Source organism: Amblyomma americanum, chromosome 4 (genome assembly GCF_052857255.1).
Source record: "Amblyomma americanum isolate KBUSLIRL-KWMA chromosome 4, ASM5285725v1, whole genome shotgun sequence".
Taxonomy (NCBI): domain Eukaryota; kingdom Metazoa; phylum Arthropoda; class Arachnida; order Ixodida; family Ixodidae; genus Amblyomma; species Amblyomma americanum.
Window position 1 is genome coordinate 179,803,854 of NC_135500.1, and position 15,770 is coordinate 179,819,623.

A 15,770-nucleotide genomic window follows, 5' to 3' on the forward strand; every position below is an offset into this window, starting at 1 on the left:
CCACTGTAACAAATTCCATCCCACGTGATAGCGAGGCAACAATTTCTTGTCCCCGCATCTCATCTCGTGAGGCTTTTTTCCATCACTATACTATATTTTCATACGTTGAGAAAAGAGGCACCCGTGACCGCAATGAGCGCGTTGTCGTATGGCGACGATGTGGTTGTATCCGATAATTTCTTTTAGTGCGAGATATCTTTAGGAAAAGTTGCACTACCATTCGTGAGCTCCTTAAGCTATCGCCTAATAAAAATAGACGATTGCGATCACCTTTTTTGCTACACATCTCACACATGCTCACTCCGATGGGTACTGAGTGTCACACGACTTCTGTGAAAGGCATATTCTGGAACAATATTTATTTATTGGACTATTTACAAAACAAAATGAGCCCATCACGTTCCACGGCACACTTCCGCCAAACTGTGAATTAAAATCCAGGGACCTCTCGAAGGCGTGGACACCATCGCGTACTGGCTAATTTCCATGGACCCCTGCGAATGAACCGCAGAAAACGCAACACATCAATTATGCAGTCTCGCCAGGACATTGCGCAAGGCGACGACAACAGTGCGAACTGCGAACTCATTTCTGTATCCCAGTTTCTAATATGCATCATTTGACTACAGCAAGCGTTGTGCACGCCGTCTTCGCCTTACGAATATTAAGGAAGCCACTTTTCCTGTCACTTTTGAAAAGGTGGGATAATCGTCATCCTGAAGACACACAGATTGCAGAAAGACGATGAGGTGAAGGTAAAATCGCGGGTCACCTAATGACATGTTTTATCTGCAGTTTTTCAGCCAAGCAGGAAGACCATCGCACTGCATACTTTCGCGATCCATGCCTGTACATATTGTCAGACTCGTTGGCGACGCTGCGCCAGTGCAAATCTATAGTGGGATACAACTCAGAAACGAAGCGGCAGATGACAGCCTCCAGTCAATGACGTTGATAGATTATCATGACGCAGCGGTTAACCCAATTAAGCCCTGGCTATGCCCTTTTCACCTGCCACCCCCTGCTATATCACGCTAGCAGATCAAAAAGAATGGGTCCAGGAGGAGAGGGGGAGATTCAGTCAAGGGGGAGAATCCGTCGACGCCATTGGCTGGAGTGGCTGGAGCTCTTCCGAGGGGCCTTTGTCGCTTCCTTCTTGAGTTCTGTCTGACTATGTTACTCGGATCGCAAAGTTACGTTCGAAATTATTCGCGCTTCCACCGTGCATTCTCTACGCTCGCTACAGCGTTGCATTGTTACTTCTAGGCAGTTGTGCCTCACTTTTGAAAATTAAAAATTGGGGAAATTTTATGTTCCACCTTAAGGGTATTAAAAGGTCTCTTAAGCGGCCTGCGGTCCCCACTTGCATATCACTTCGCAAACACGGAGACGGTTCCTTATTTAGTTTCACATTTCTTTGCGTTTTTATTTTTTCATTTTAAGAATTTCACTTATTTTTCTTTATTCACCACAAGACATATCACTTCCCAGACACAGACTGTTCTTTATTTTATTTCATATTTTAAAGTTTTTATTTATTCCTTTTTAAATTTATTTTCAGCTGATTTTTTTTTTATTCGCCACACGAAACACAACGCCTCCCTCTAACAAAGTCCACCAAACATGCCTCGTGTATTTAAGGCCTTTGACAGGTCAGCGGGATTGACTTTCATGCAATGAGAGGAAAGTTGCCTCGATGGCTGGGGGGTAGCATGTTTGACTTGTGACCCAATGTCCTGGTTTCGAATCCCAGTTCGCCGCAATTTTCTTTCGAGCGTACTTTATTTCCTTGACATTCTTACATGTTATAATGACATTTTAACCTTGCTACGACTTCCAAATAATTTATTTGATGCCTTAGTGAATTTCACTTCAGCGTGACGTCCCACTCGACTGAGTCGCGTGGTTTTTCTTGATATGACGTGATGCTCCTTGATATATGTTCCAGAGTCTGTGACGTCACATCCTCATCGACCAAGGAAAATTCGTTCTCACATTCCAGGGGTTGCCGCTGAACGGAATTTCGTTCTCACACCCCCAGGGTCACTGCCGAACGTACGCTCTAAAGCTATGGCGTTAAAAACTGAACCTCAAAGGCATTTCTGCAAGCCAACCCTGGTATGGGTGTTATGATTTTCTTTCGAAGGTATCTCTGGAAAGCGAGGAGCGCCAAGCCCTTTTGAGCTTGTTAAATTAGCGAAGACAAACTTATATGGAAAGTCGCATCGAAGGTAGCCTGCAACTACAAGATATTTATGAGCTGGAGTGTTTCTTTTTTCCTAGCCAGACCACCCCCAGCAGTTCCACTTCCATTTTTCTCCTGTTGCACTCTTGGCCATAAAATGTTACTTTTATTCCTATATTTCCTCGGTACTAGACCTGCGTGAGATTTGCATCCGCGCTGTGTGGGAATTGAATAGTACGTGCTATTTCTTCATAGGATCAACAGAACAACCATCGCGATTTTCAAAAGAATGCAAGGTTGTCATGGCAGTGCAGGTCAACGGGCTACTGATACGCCGCGATGAATTGCTGCAGCGACCGATCGTAAGAAAATGCGCTTTGCTGAGCTACAGGTGCAGGTTAAAGAGCTGAGAGTGCGACTCAGTAGGATAAAGCACGAGTATGACTAAGATGGTGCTTCACTCGTAGACTCCCACTCGTGCACTGCACATTCGAGCGAATCTTACCATCTGAGACGGGCCCAATTCGAAGCGGTATTTCTGCAGCAGCCTTGCCACGGTGTACCTGACCTTCAGCAGCGCCATTCTCTTCCCCACGCAGTTCCGAGGACCAACGCCGAAAGACATGTTTGCCGTCTTTGTCTTCGGGGTTTCGTTTTCAGGTGCGAACCTGCGTGAGCGACACATCACCAGCGTTTCTCAAGGCAGAATAAAGAGGTCAGCAAGCATCAAGTGGTCCCTAGTGTTAGAGTGCAGCGAAAAACTACCTAGCGCACTCATGTCTCCTTACTTGCTATGAATGCAAAGGCATTGTGAACTACTGCTTTTTCCGTTGGCGCGTTTGTGGTGGATTGTCTGTGGTGTTCTGTGCGTTCGTGTAACTTATTTCGCGTTGGCCATCAAACCGCACACCATTCAGAGCTCCATGGGTTAATGCCCATACATGTAGAATTAATCGTGCTCTACTTAACATTCATAGATGGCGGCTAGTCCTCATACCACTACCAGCGCAGTGGCGGAGTGGTAGCGTCACTGCAATGGCAGATAGCTGTTTCTTTGAGTGCCAATGGTAGGAAATGTGCGAGCCATGTTGCAACTTCTCCCGAGCAACTTGTAGCGACGCTTCTTCAAAGGAACATCGCAGATGATTACTTCTTATCGCCTAGTGCTGCTTTTGTGGTGCAGAAGTATCATTACTAAAACATCTGTCGCTCACTGTCTTCACAGCATTTCGTTATTCGCTGCTCGTAGTCGAAGCTTCGAAGTTATGCATAGCACCAGAACGCCATGGGCACTGTTCCTCACCGGTAGGTGGTGTCACGGGTTACCTGATGTGCAATCGCTCATGGAGGTAATAATTTCGCAACGTATATGAACCGAGTGCTTATGTCTTGAATACATATTGCTTCCCAACGTAAAAAAAAAACATTGAAACCGTACCTAACTGCAGCTACATGGCGCAATTATATGTGTGTGATTTTCTTGTTTTTTTCATTAATCTTGAAGAAATCTAATAAACACTCTCGTCAGCCAGTAAAGATTGCATAAGCAACGGTACCGACAGTAACCCAGCAGGAATGTTAAAATACCGAAGGGGTCGTTTTGAGTGAGAACATAAATATCTGAGTGCGCTTCTCTGCTACGCTGAAAGTGTTGCATCCTCACATTTTTATTTGTTATCATAAGACCGATAGTATTCAGATAGCTTTCTTCTTTTTCGAAACTTATAATTTATTTCAATTCGGTTTTATCTGAACAACAATGCGCTCTTTACTTGCGAGTACTTTTCTGTACTGCTACTTTCAGTTTTCAGTTCACTCCCCACCTGTCAGGGTTGAACTCCAGAGGCTTCGTCCAATATCGGGGGTCTCTCTGTATGTGGTACTGGGCCGCCATGAAGCAAGTTCCGGCCTTGAACTTGATCCCTTTGCATTCGAAGTCTTCCTTGGCCTGCCGTGTCACAAACCTGCGCAGTGTAAAGGATTTCGTGAGAATAAAGAGGAAGCTCAGCTTGGCGCCGCATATGTAGAACAGAATTTTTTTAGTACACTCCTAGAGCTCCCTGGCGCAAAACTGCAACTCTCACTTGAGCAGCCCTTGGCCAATAAATACTTCCAATTAAAGTAGCATGTAAGAAACGGCCTCTTGTACCATGTGGCAGATACACTACACGCGTAAAAAACTGTATAATGAGCTTGAAAACCTTATAGACAGCGATAACATCTATTTTACGTGATTTTGTAACGCCCGTTTTCATACTGGCCCGCGGAAGCCCCACAGCCAGAAAAAAAAACACAATATTACTGGCGAGATTTCAGAAAAGAAGCAAATGTTAATTGTACCCGGTGTTATGGAAATCCTCGAACGTGCTTTAAAAATCTTTTCCCAAATGTTTATCGTAAAAATGCACCTTTTCAGACCCGCCTACTTCTAGAAGTAAATGCGCTCGTGAAATTTTAAGGGCTTAAAACCGACAGTTTAGAAAAAAAATGCCATTATCTCAATGTGTTGAACATTTCCTGCCTAAAAAAGACGCGCATGTTTTGCTGTGTGCTTGAGTATAATTGTGTCCGTCGCATGTGAGTCATAAATCCCATCCAAACTAATTAAAATTTGAGTTGGCACCCATCTCACATCAGAACTTTCATCTCCGCGAGTACTTAATGAAACTTTTTATGATCGCCGTTTCAAATGCTAAATAAACAAATAAATAAATACAGTCCTGTTTTAAGCTCCATGGATCTAATTTGTATTATATGCTTTGTCTGTGTTATTGTTTTCATTATGTATTTATTGTATCCCACCCTGCTAAAATCCCCAGAGGGGATTGCAGTATTGATAAATAAAAAAAATAAAAAAAAAATAAATAAGTAGGACCGGTCATCAGCTCGGGAGGAAAACTGTTGCGACCGTCCCCTGATTGAGGCGCTCTTCCACACTTTTAACTGTAGCGCACCTTGTTTCTAAATGTTCATTTTTGTGACAGGATGTCCGCCAATAAACTGCATTTTTTGTAATTTACTGGATAACGTATTTCAAATCAAGCCGGTAAGTTGTTTCCAGGGCTCAAGTAGAATCGTCTGGGTTTTTCTAGACTCTTCCGAATTAGATTCTTCAGAATTTGATGTCTTAATTCTTCCCAGACCGCATGAAAAACGGCTACAACAAAGGCTGCAAAGTCAAGATGATGTTTTATATTTTCGAGGGTCTCACAGACCCCACACGAAGACTTCATTCACTTCCTCTCGTTCAAAGCTCTACAGAACTTGACGATAACCGCTCATATAGCGTTGTGTGCTTTTCCTGTCTCATGTCCTCGTCAATTCACGCTATAACACCTCAGTCAATCTAGCATTCAGCTCGAGTTACCGAATGATCGCAGACTGCCTTGAAGTACTCACGTGAGGCCCGGAGGATAGAGGCGTAGTGATTCATCCACTACGTAATGTAAATACTTCAGCCTCTTCATCACGGTTTCGTAGTCCAAGGAGCCCTACAAAAAATATTGTTAGTACTTTCTTGCTCCCGTATTGTAAACACTTAAATACAAGAAATTGAGCATTTCTCTAAAATTCTAAACGCTCAAGAAAAAGTTCAACTCTGGCGCAACTCCTCTTGCTCCCTACAAATATGCAAATATAGGAAAAGGAGGCCGAACACTTCAATGTAATTGAAATAAAATTATCCACTCCAGGAAGGGCGCCTTAGTGCTATTTGGCCAGAAGAACGATTTCCTAGGAGGAGGGAGGGGGGAGGATGAGAGGAGCCCGCTGAGGATTTAGGTGTCCAATAGGTAGTGGTAGAAGGTCGGGAAAGGGGGGGGGGGGAGGTGTTGCAAGTGATGCATTGGGGTGGAAAGAGGGTGCGGCGAAAGAAGTCGGTGAAGTGAGGGGATGTTAAGGGGTGTGTTTGAAGTTGTTACTGGTACGTTCTGCGGACGTGATTGAGCCTGTGATGACAAGTGCCAAAGTGCTCATAACCGCTCGGCTATTTTTACTCGAATTCAAGTGTGCACCAACTAGCCCAAAAAAGAGGTGTTAACTCTAGGATAAGTTGAACGAAATTGATTAAACTCAAAATAAAAACGGTGGGTTAAATTATCATTGAAGCGGAATTTTTACTTAAGCACCGTTTTTTAATAAAACATTGCAGTCGATGAAAACTTCAGAAAAAATGTTTAAATTTTGTTTTTTCAAGTCATGACTTCATTAACAAAATGCAACTAAATTCATCACACTACATTCTTTGAAACGGAGCATGATGTAAGAAACAACAGGACATATTAAGATATATATGAAAGAAGCCGACGGTTTGTTTGGTATAAACATCACCATAAATGCGTGGCCCCCCTTATGCAGCTAAAAACTTCAGGTCTTCTTTCATATGTTGTTTTCCTGGAAAGGTATTCTAATATTTATGTGCGTAACGCGCTATTTAAGTTAGTTTAGGTAATCCTCCTCGCAGGTGCATTTTGGTGGAAATTACGCTGGTCAAGACGCCTGTGACCGCCAGGTTGTTTGCGAGGAGAGTCGGGGCGCCGGCAGATATCCCGACGAGCTGCGTACAGAGATAAGCACACTACTCTTTATTTCTTAATAGCTGCGGACCCCCTAGAGGAAAGGTGCTCTTGCTTGGCTCGGTACAGTGATCTTTAAATTTGTAGCGACATCTCGGCTCTATAAAGATAGCCTTTTGATTAGCTTGGTTCTGAAACAAAAGGCACTTACGCTGGTTCCGACGGCGTCGATGATTTCCCGCCGAAGCTTTTCTTGGATATGAGGATGCTTTGCTAGGGCGAACATAATGTAACTCAGTCCTGTTGCCGTCGTCTCAAACCTGCGTTACGATGTTTGCGTTGCTATCGTTCAAAATATGCATGCTCTTCCTGCAATAGTTGTGCTTAATACGCTCTCTACATAGAGTAGCCAAAGAGCTATTCTAGTGTCTGTGTACAATTTTCTAAATGCACAACTTCTAGCTTTTGTAAAAAAAGAGAAAAAACCGCTGTACTAAAATGATCAAAGAAAAAATGTAACTCAGTGCACATGAGCGAGGAGACATCACAGCTGTAAAAGATAAGGGAGGTAGCAGTGGGCAGTTGTACGTTGCCGTATGCTCCTACGTATACTTGCAATCGTGAGCGATAATCTTTATCATGTCAAGCCGTTCGACGTGTAAGCGCATTCGGTTCAAAACAGGTTTTTCTTTGTACGATTAAGTGGGATGCGCCTAGATGAATAAACTATGTTCTCCGAAGGATTTTCTAGGATCATCTGTCGCGTAATTGATGCGATATCTTTTGATATTCGGGCTTTAGAAGCATTCAGAAGTATGCATCATCATATTGATTTTGGTTTGAACGCCCAGGGAAGCAACTTTGAGCAGCTGTTGTTCTCCCTTATGTTTGATGCTAGTATGATAGACACGTGTGGTATATGACCGTTTCGTTTCATTCCGACAAATCTTGTTGCTTAGAACCAACATTTGTCTGAATGACTCGTGACTTTAATCCCGCGTTTTTCTTTTACATTTCTTCTGATCCGACTAAGAAATGGTCCACACGCAAAAGATACGTATATATATATATATATATATATATATATATATATATATATATATATATATATATATATATATATATATATATATATATATATATATATATATATATATATATATATATATATATATATATATATATATATATATATATATATATATATATATATATATATATATATATTACTTGATTGTTTACACGTACAGAACCCTCACCATTTCACAGCCTCAATCATTGCTATTGCCGCCCTATCTGTATTCTAAGTAGCTGATGAAATAAGATTCAACAGCTGCTTTGTATACAAATGCGACAGCAATAGCAATATTTCTGGCATACAAATGGTTCCACTCATCTGTAGCGTTCGGGATATAAGGATAAAAACAAACACTTTCAAGTGTCTGTTACAATTAAGTACCTACGTTATGACGCTGACCGATACGCGAGAGAGCAATCAGTACGTGATGGTATACAAGGCATTTTCCCTAAAATGTTCTGCAGTTTTTAAAAATAGCTTTTTTGAGTTGTGCAGCCCATCCGAATCCAGCTCAGACAAGCTAACTAGTAGGCTTGTTAACTAATACTGAGTCGCTGATTTTGAAACTATTACAGCTAATCTACTTATTTGTTCAAGGGCGTGTAGCACCCCGTAAGTAATATGCATATCAGTTTTTAGAATTTTAAAAAAACGCACTTACACTCGGCACTGTAGCACAACAATTTAGGGACGCATCGCGCCAAAATACATGCGCTTTCAAGGAGCTTGCAGGAGAAGCAACCCCTGCAATTCACGTAATTCGTCGAAGTAGAGAAATGTTGCTGGGTTACCGCGCCAAGGATAACTGCGTTTAAAAATTCTAAGCATTGATCTGGGTAATACTTAAGGTGAGCTACATACCTCGAAGTAAATAAGGAGACTAACAATTGCAGTTAAAATTTAACTACTCACTATTAGTAAAAGATCCTTCTAGTTAGCACGTCTTAGCTGTAGTTAGCACGCTCCACTCCTATCAGTGCTATGCAGAAAAAATCGCTCTTCTAGCTTGAAAACCCCATCTTTGAAAATTGCTGATGATCTTCGGTGAAACACTAGATAAATGACGAGCTCAAAACGTACGAGTACGCAACTTTTTCGAATCCTCATTACAATTGTGAATTTTATATGAAACGTGATAGGCTAGTCATATTTTAAGCAAAGAAGGGGAAGCATAATACAGTACGTGATAACTTAAATTACCCTGTGTTGTGTACTGACTCCAGTGTGTGAGCAGAGTAATCGGCTCAAGGATGGCATGCTGGGCTGTTTGTTTTTGTTTGTTTGGAATTCCTATGATATTCTACAGCATGTATTTTCATTTCGGTAGAGGCACTGAAAATGTTCGATGGAGGTGACCAACTATGCACTGATCTTCGTTAACTATGCATTTATTATTTGTTTGCTGAGAGAAGTAGGCAGTTAATTAGCTCTTCGACACCTGAGTAATAAATATGTCTCTCTTGTTACACTTGCAGGACACTGCCTTTTCTAGACCTGACAGCTAAGACGGTACGCTCAGGGCATCAGCCTTAAAAACCTGTCACGACATAGGCTTTGCTTTTATCCGAAGTCATTCACAAGTACCAATTGCCGCACTATAACGATATCTCATTGAGATTTAAACGAGCGTGCATATTATGAGCTACAAAAAAGTGCTTGCTAAACGACACATTTCTGCGAGAACTGTCGAAAAGGTGCTTAGTGTAGAACGGTGTGGGACACTGATAAAAAAGTAAAAAGTAAGCGTTGAGAAAAAAAAAGCCAGCCTTACTGCCGGTATAAGAAGGAAGTCGTTGTGCTTACCCAGCAATGAAAAGCGTAGCAGCGCTGGTTATCACTTCTTGGGTGGTAAGAGCTCTGCGCTTCAAACCTTTTCCAAAAAAGCAAAGCGCCAAAAGAAAATTATTCGTTTTGTTAAATGCCCTTCGAATGAGTACTCTCATAGTTTACTATAAACTTCGCTCAGTATTCATTATATTACACGATGAGGCAAATGTCAGAGACTTCATCACAATTTTGACCACCGACTGCCATTGCAAGCTGAGCGCCATCGACACGTCGCGCCTGGCAGTGCTTAATTGCCTTTAATTAAGGCTCCCTCCTGCATTTTCCGGCTAAGCTAATAAATTATGCAGTCCCCTGCTTTTTTGTCGCGTGACGCTCACTCTTTCAGAAAGTCTTATTGTTAGTGACAATGACGGCAATGCTGCTAAAAGTATTAATCGCTATTCTCGGAACGTAGCTGAATTCAAGCAGCATCAACAGGGTTAACAATCGAAAGTTGCTGAGTAGAAGTGCCCTATGACCATTACATATGATGATCATTGCTTTCACAAATGCCGCAAAAAGCTATGCGAAAGCGCTACTGTAATAATTTCTCTCTGTACCGTGCCTTTCATGCGTTTTGTGCCCCGGAGTGCAGTGATGCAAGCACGACTCATTGTGCGATTTTTAAGGTCATCGTGTTTTCTTCTGAGCGTTGTCTTCCAGTGGCGCTGGAAATAAAATTCTCCAGGTCTAAATCTGTGCAGCGTGTGAAGAGTACCCGTTTTTCTCCCGTGCTAGCTTTTAAGTGGCGGGAACGCTGCAAAACCTTCTCTATGCAGCTTACCCTTGATTAGTAAGTTGCCGAATTCTTTGAGACCTGAGTCTGTTTACTAGTCACTAATAACCGATCAATTCTATAACACCGTGTAATGACAACTGACTGTGCAACAATTTAACACCACTATCTCGCAGCTATGCGCTACCTACAACGCTCTCTGGGTCTTAATCGGACGGAACTCAATCTGGGTTTGAAGGGACGAACAAGACGCACCACATGTAGTGGACGGATGGATGGATGGAAGGTTGCAGCGTCCCATTTGAAACGTGGTGATGCAAGTTGCCACCATGCTCAGCTTTTTTCTTCGTTTAAGTCTGTTTGACTGTGCTGTAAGTTATTAAGATTCGCCATTTTCTGTAAATACGTCTTCCTACACGTATAACCTTATGTCACCTCTCTGCTTGTGAGCCACCAATCTTCCAATCGCTTTTTGCTAATTTCCACCGCAGATTTATTTACATGACTATTGCTATCCCTAAACCCTAGGGCCTCAAGAAGAATGACTGTGCCTGCATCGACATCGGGATGGATAACATCACACTTTATTATGAGGTGTTCTCTTGTTTCTACAGATTTACCACACACAGCACACGTGTCAACTCCTTCGCTAAATTCCTTTTTATAGCTGCGCGTTCTAAGACATCCTGACCTAGCTTCAAAGAGTATGGCACTGCCTCTTGAATTATCATAAAACGCTTCCTTCCTGATCTGCCTTTTCCAGTATTGATATAGTTCTAGACAATGCTTATTTTTCATTGAATATATCCAATTTTTACCTTCCGCGTTTTTAACCTCTCGTTTAATGCTCTTTCTTTCTCCGTCCTCGTGTCTGGCATACTTACTGGTTAGCTTCCAAGTTCTTTTCCACCATTGTGAGTCAGCGTTCTTTCTGTATAGGTATTTAAATACCTTAGCTGCCCACCTGTTATCATCCAATTTCATCAGGCGTTCATCGTATGATATTTTACTCTGAGCTTTCCGCGCTTCGAATGATGCCCAGCCCATATCCCCCTGTACTGCCTCGTTTGTGGTTTTCCCGTGTGCACCTAGCGTTAATCTTCCAACACCTCTCTGATTTACTTCTAATCTCGACTGAACTTCTGCCCTTAAGTACAGAACCGCATTCCCAAAAGTAAGCCCCGGCATCATTATTCCTTTCCAAATACCTCTCAGTACTTCATACCTGTTGTACCCCCACTATGCTCTATGTTTCATTATCCCAGCATCTCTTCGCCCTTTTGCTATGAGAGATTGTTCGTACTTTTCCGTGTACAGCTGCCCTTCGTTTACCCATACCACAAGATTTTTGTACTTGGCCACTCGGGGTATTTCTTGGCATTGTATTGTAAGCTCCTGATAAGTTGTATCGTTGAAAATCATCACACCTTACTTAGTTGCGCTAAAACTGAAACGTAGACTACCACTTTCACCTCCAAAGCAATTAACCAGAGTTTGAAAATCTTCCTGGCTATCTGCTAACAGTACAATATCTTCCCCATACATTAAACCCGGCAGTAGCTGCTCAACAACCTTTCCGCCTATAGCCCAGATTGCTTCCCTGCAGCCTTCTTTCTCTACTTATCATATAAAGCATGAAAAGCAGTGGAGATAGAGGACAACCTTGCCTTAATCCTTTGTGTACCTCGACAGTTGCCTTACCCTTAATTCCTTCCCATGTGATTTCAACTTCATTTTCTCGATATATTCCCTGTAAAAAATCACTTACCTCATGACCGATACCTTCATCTTTTAATATGTTCCACAGGAGTTCCCTGTTCACGTTGTCGTATGCACCGCTTATGTCCAGGAAGGCTAAACACCAGGAAGCAGGAACAGGCTTTTCCTCTAAGCGCCTACCATTTCTGAACCCATTTTGAAGTTTTCCAAGTATTCTATTGCTTTCTACCTAAGACTGCATTTTTAATTTCACTGCCTGGATCGCCAGCCTATATATAATTGACGTTATCGTAATCGGTCGCAAGGATTTTTTGTTCGTCTAATAGCCTATTCCTTTAAAAATCAAATTCATTTCACTCTGTTTCCAGCTGTGCGGAATTTGCTTATTTTTTATGACTGCCTCCAATGCTTTTATCAGCGTTTCCTTGTCTCTAGGGCTAAGTTCATTGATCAACTTGATTGGAATTTTTTCTATCCCTGCGGACGTGCATTTTGAAATATTTGCTTTCGCCTTTTTCTAATTAAGATTGGTCAGTTCGAAGCTGTTTTCTATTGTGCTATCCTGCCTTGCTCTCTCATTTGTGGCGATTACACTATCGTCTTTCCTAAATGACTCAACTATAACTGATGCCATGTAGCTCACAGCGTCATCTCCCTCTAAACATTTTTCCTCGGCATCGTGAATCTGTTCATGCTTTCTGTGATGCGCTTTGTCCAGCCAGCTTATATGGTTCCAGAATTTTCTTGGCCCCCCTTTAGTTGCAACGCGAACTTCAGCCAGCCAGCGATCCGAGGACAGCTTTACTTTAACTTGGACGAGGACCTGCACTTTCTGTTTCTTTTTTTGATAAGATGCCCATTTATGGCCTATTTCCTTTTCAGATAACTGTGCCCTCCTTGCTTCTCTGTATTCCCGTGATGCCAACTATCGTAGTTCGATGGCCTCCCTAATTTCCTTATTCCACCAAATTCGCGACTTCCTCTTTCTTCTCCAGCGGTTTACTTCTTTTACTTCTTTTATTTTTGTACTAATGAGTAGTTATAATTGATTATAATCCCACTTTTTCATGGGATATTTCTCTATTGCTTCCTCTATGCCGGCGGCTATTTGCGCTCTTTGTTCGTCATTTAATTTTGCGTGCTATTTTTTATTTCCCTGCATTTCTCTTTTAAGCAGGGCTCCCAACTTTAGACTAATACGCTTATGAGCACTTCCGAGGCTGTACTTCCCCTTTTCGTCTATTTCCATTATTGCGAGCTTGCTATACATCCCCTGCGACGTTAAGCAGCAGTCAATGGTCGTCTTCTTGTTCGTCAATGGTCGTCTCCTCACACTTAGTTTCTCTATTTACAATAACTAGGTTGTGTCGCTCACAGAAGTCAAGCATTAACTTCCCGTTATAGTCTGTGTATCCATCCAGATCCTCAATGTGGTCATTCATGTCACCAGCAGAATAATATCGGCACCTTCTCCAAACTGCTTTATATCGTAATTTATACACTTAACTAGATCCTTGTTTTCTTGCCTGCATTTTTCTCTGTCCCTAAATAAACTACTCCTAGTCATGTCCTTTTGCCGGCAATTGTACCTGATACCCAGACATGTTCTTTGCAAGTCGACTTTATTCTCCGCCAATTTGTTCCTTGATGTATCAGCATACCTACTCCTGCTCCCTTCCTCTCCGTTGTTCTTCCGTTGCTCCCTTTCCGGGCATAGCTATCAATAAACGGTTAATCTTCTAGATCCCTGAGATGTATCTCGCATAGCGCGTATACACCTACTTCTTCGTCCTTTAACTGCTGCTCTATTTCTAACCACTTCGCTCTCTTTCTACCGCCTTGCATGTTTATATACCTGATCCTGGTGTTAAATTTCTTTTTGGTAGTTTTCTTCATGGACCTCCTATTGGCCATTTTATTGGCGTCATTCGCCATTGTTACACTTTGTACTTAGCTTCTACCTACCCCTACGCCCGAGCTGCAGTGGACCCCCTAAAAAAGCTACTGCCCGGCCTGCCAGGTGCCAGCCGATCTCGGCTCCTAGCCTTCCATTAGAATGGATGCCATCTCGTGTAAAGCCTCCGCCAAAGCTTGCCCTATGCACTTCCCTGTTTATGTCTGCCACTTCAAAGCCTTTCTCCTGGCTTAACTTCCTTATCCCTCGATTAACCGCCACAGCGTCCTTGGCAACTTCTCCGTTCCGTCCTTGCACCTCCGGCACTGTACGCACCACGATCTGGACTTGCTGGACTGTCGCCCTTAAATCGTAAACTCCCTCCGCTAATCTTTCCACTACTTTTGTGGCTTCACCATTCAAAACATCATTGAGCTCCGCCGCTACAACTACCAAATTGCGCTCTGCAACATTCTTAGAAAGTTCGCTTTTTTTCTCTCTCAGTACTGCGTCCAGTGTCCTGCCCGGGAATGCCCCGACTGCTACCCGCTTTTCACCCTTTACAGGCGGCTCCATTATAGTTCTTTTCCACCTCCACATATTGCAGTCACCACCCACAAGCACTAGGCTGTTCCCTTCCTCCATCCTAACTTCCGAATTATTATGCTGCCTGTTATCTGTGACTGACCTCATTCCTGGGAGTTAGCTTGTTCCCCTTCTCTCCATCTCCAACAGACTTCCTAGCTACCATATGTGCGTAGCTGTTCCTGTCTGAACCTGCCTGGCCTAATTCCTTATGTCCATGCCAGCGCAGGCCCCATCCACGGGGCTGGCGCTGGAATGTCCGCCAATGTGGCTTCGCTTGGCGGTGTCAGCCACTTTTTCCTCCAACAAATGACTAAGCTGTTCTTGGAGTTTCCGATTCTCTGCCGTCTCTACATGTAGCTCTTTTTCTAGGGCATCCATACGTAACGCTAGGCAGGTGTTCGCTTCGTCAGCCCTGTCCAGGCGTGCACTTAATACGCAGCATTTGCACATAAAATCCGCGCCTTCGGCCTCCTCTTTAGATTCGAACATTGTTTCCTTCAAATTCACCGACGCCTCACACTCCTTGCGTTTAACCAACCTTCAGTTGATTGTCCATCTTAGCAGCACTCTATTATTGCTACCACAAAATGCTAGAAAAAAAACACGCAACCACGTGCACAAATAAAATTCTGCCTACTGGAAAAGCCGATCTCCTAGAAAAGAAATAGTAACTACCTTTCTAAACTAGTTAACTCACAAATCAGCCGTGCAAATCTATAGCTGCCGGCCAGAATAGACCCTGCCGCCAGGTTACTGACCTGCTATTTCGCCGGCAATTCACCTAAATAGCCTAAATATAAACTCTCAAAATATTAAACGAAAGAACTAATCTATTTGTCGTGGTCACGGCGCTCTTGCAGTCGTCTGTCCGTCCGCTCCCGGTCACCACGCGTAATCCGAAGAGCACCGAAACAAGCGTCCGCACCGCACGGCACCGCGCCAGATTTGTGGCTCCATCTGGTGCTAAGCATACTAAGCTGGGTTCAGTGACGGAAGCGTACTTCGGTGATAAAATCTTTTAGAACCAGATCTCGAGGTAAAAAGACGCATGTCGTAGCAGCCGCGTCTGCCAAAACTACAACGACGGCTGCTGCTCTTTCGACATATACCCGCAACCCCCCTCCCCCCCCCCCCCCCCCCACCTCTTGCTGGCTTGCCGCATGCCATGCAATTCAGCGCTAAAAGAAGCAAGGGTTGAAATGGCTAATTTATCAATCCTGTCTACACCA

At 43.0% G+C, this 15,770-nt stretch overlaps 1 protein-coding gene across 1 annotated transcript in view; it reads right to left on the bottom strand.

Annotated features, from left to right (window-relative positions):
• Nucleotides 1-331: 331 nt before the first annotated feature.
• LOC144128770 (cytochrome P450 3A14-like) overlaps nt 332-15,770 on the bottom strand; it is a 42,466-nt gene continuing 27,027 nt past the window's right edge. Inside the window, exons 9-14 of the mRNA XM_077662443.1 lie at nt 9,581-9,647; nt 6,911-7,019; nt 5,585-5,676; nt 4,009-4,149; nt 2,691-2,853; nt 332-494 (exon numbers count right to left, since the gene is read on the bottom strand). Of these exons, the coding sequence (XP_077518569.1) occupies nt 396-494; nt 2,691-2,853; nt 4,009-4,149; nt 5,585-5,676; nt 6,911-7,019; nt 9,581-9,647 (671 nt within the window). The 3' untranslated portion in view covers nt 332-395. The remainder of the gene's footprint in view (nt 495-2,690; nt 2,854-4,008; nt 4,150-5,584; nt 5,677-6,910; nt 7,020-9,580; nt 9,648-15,770) is intronic.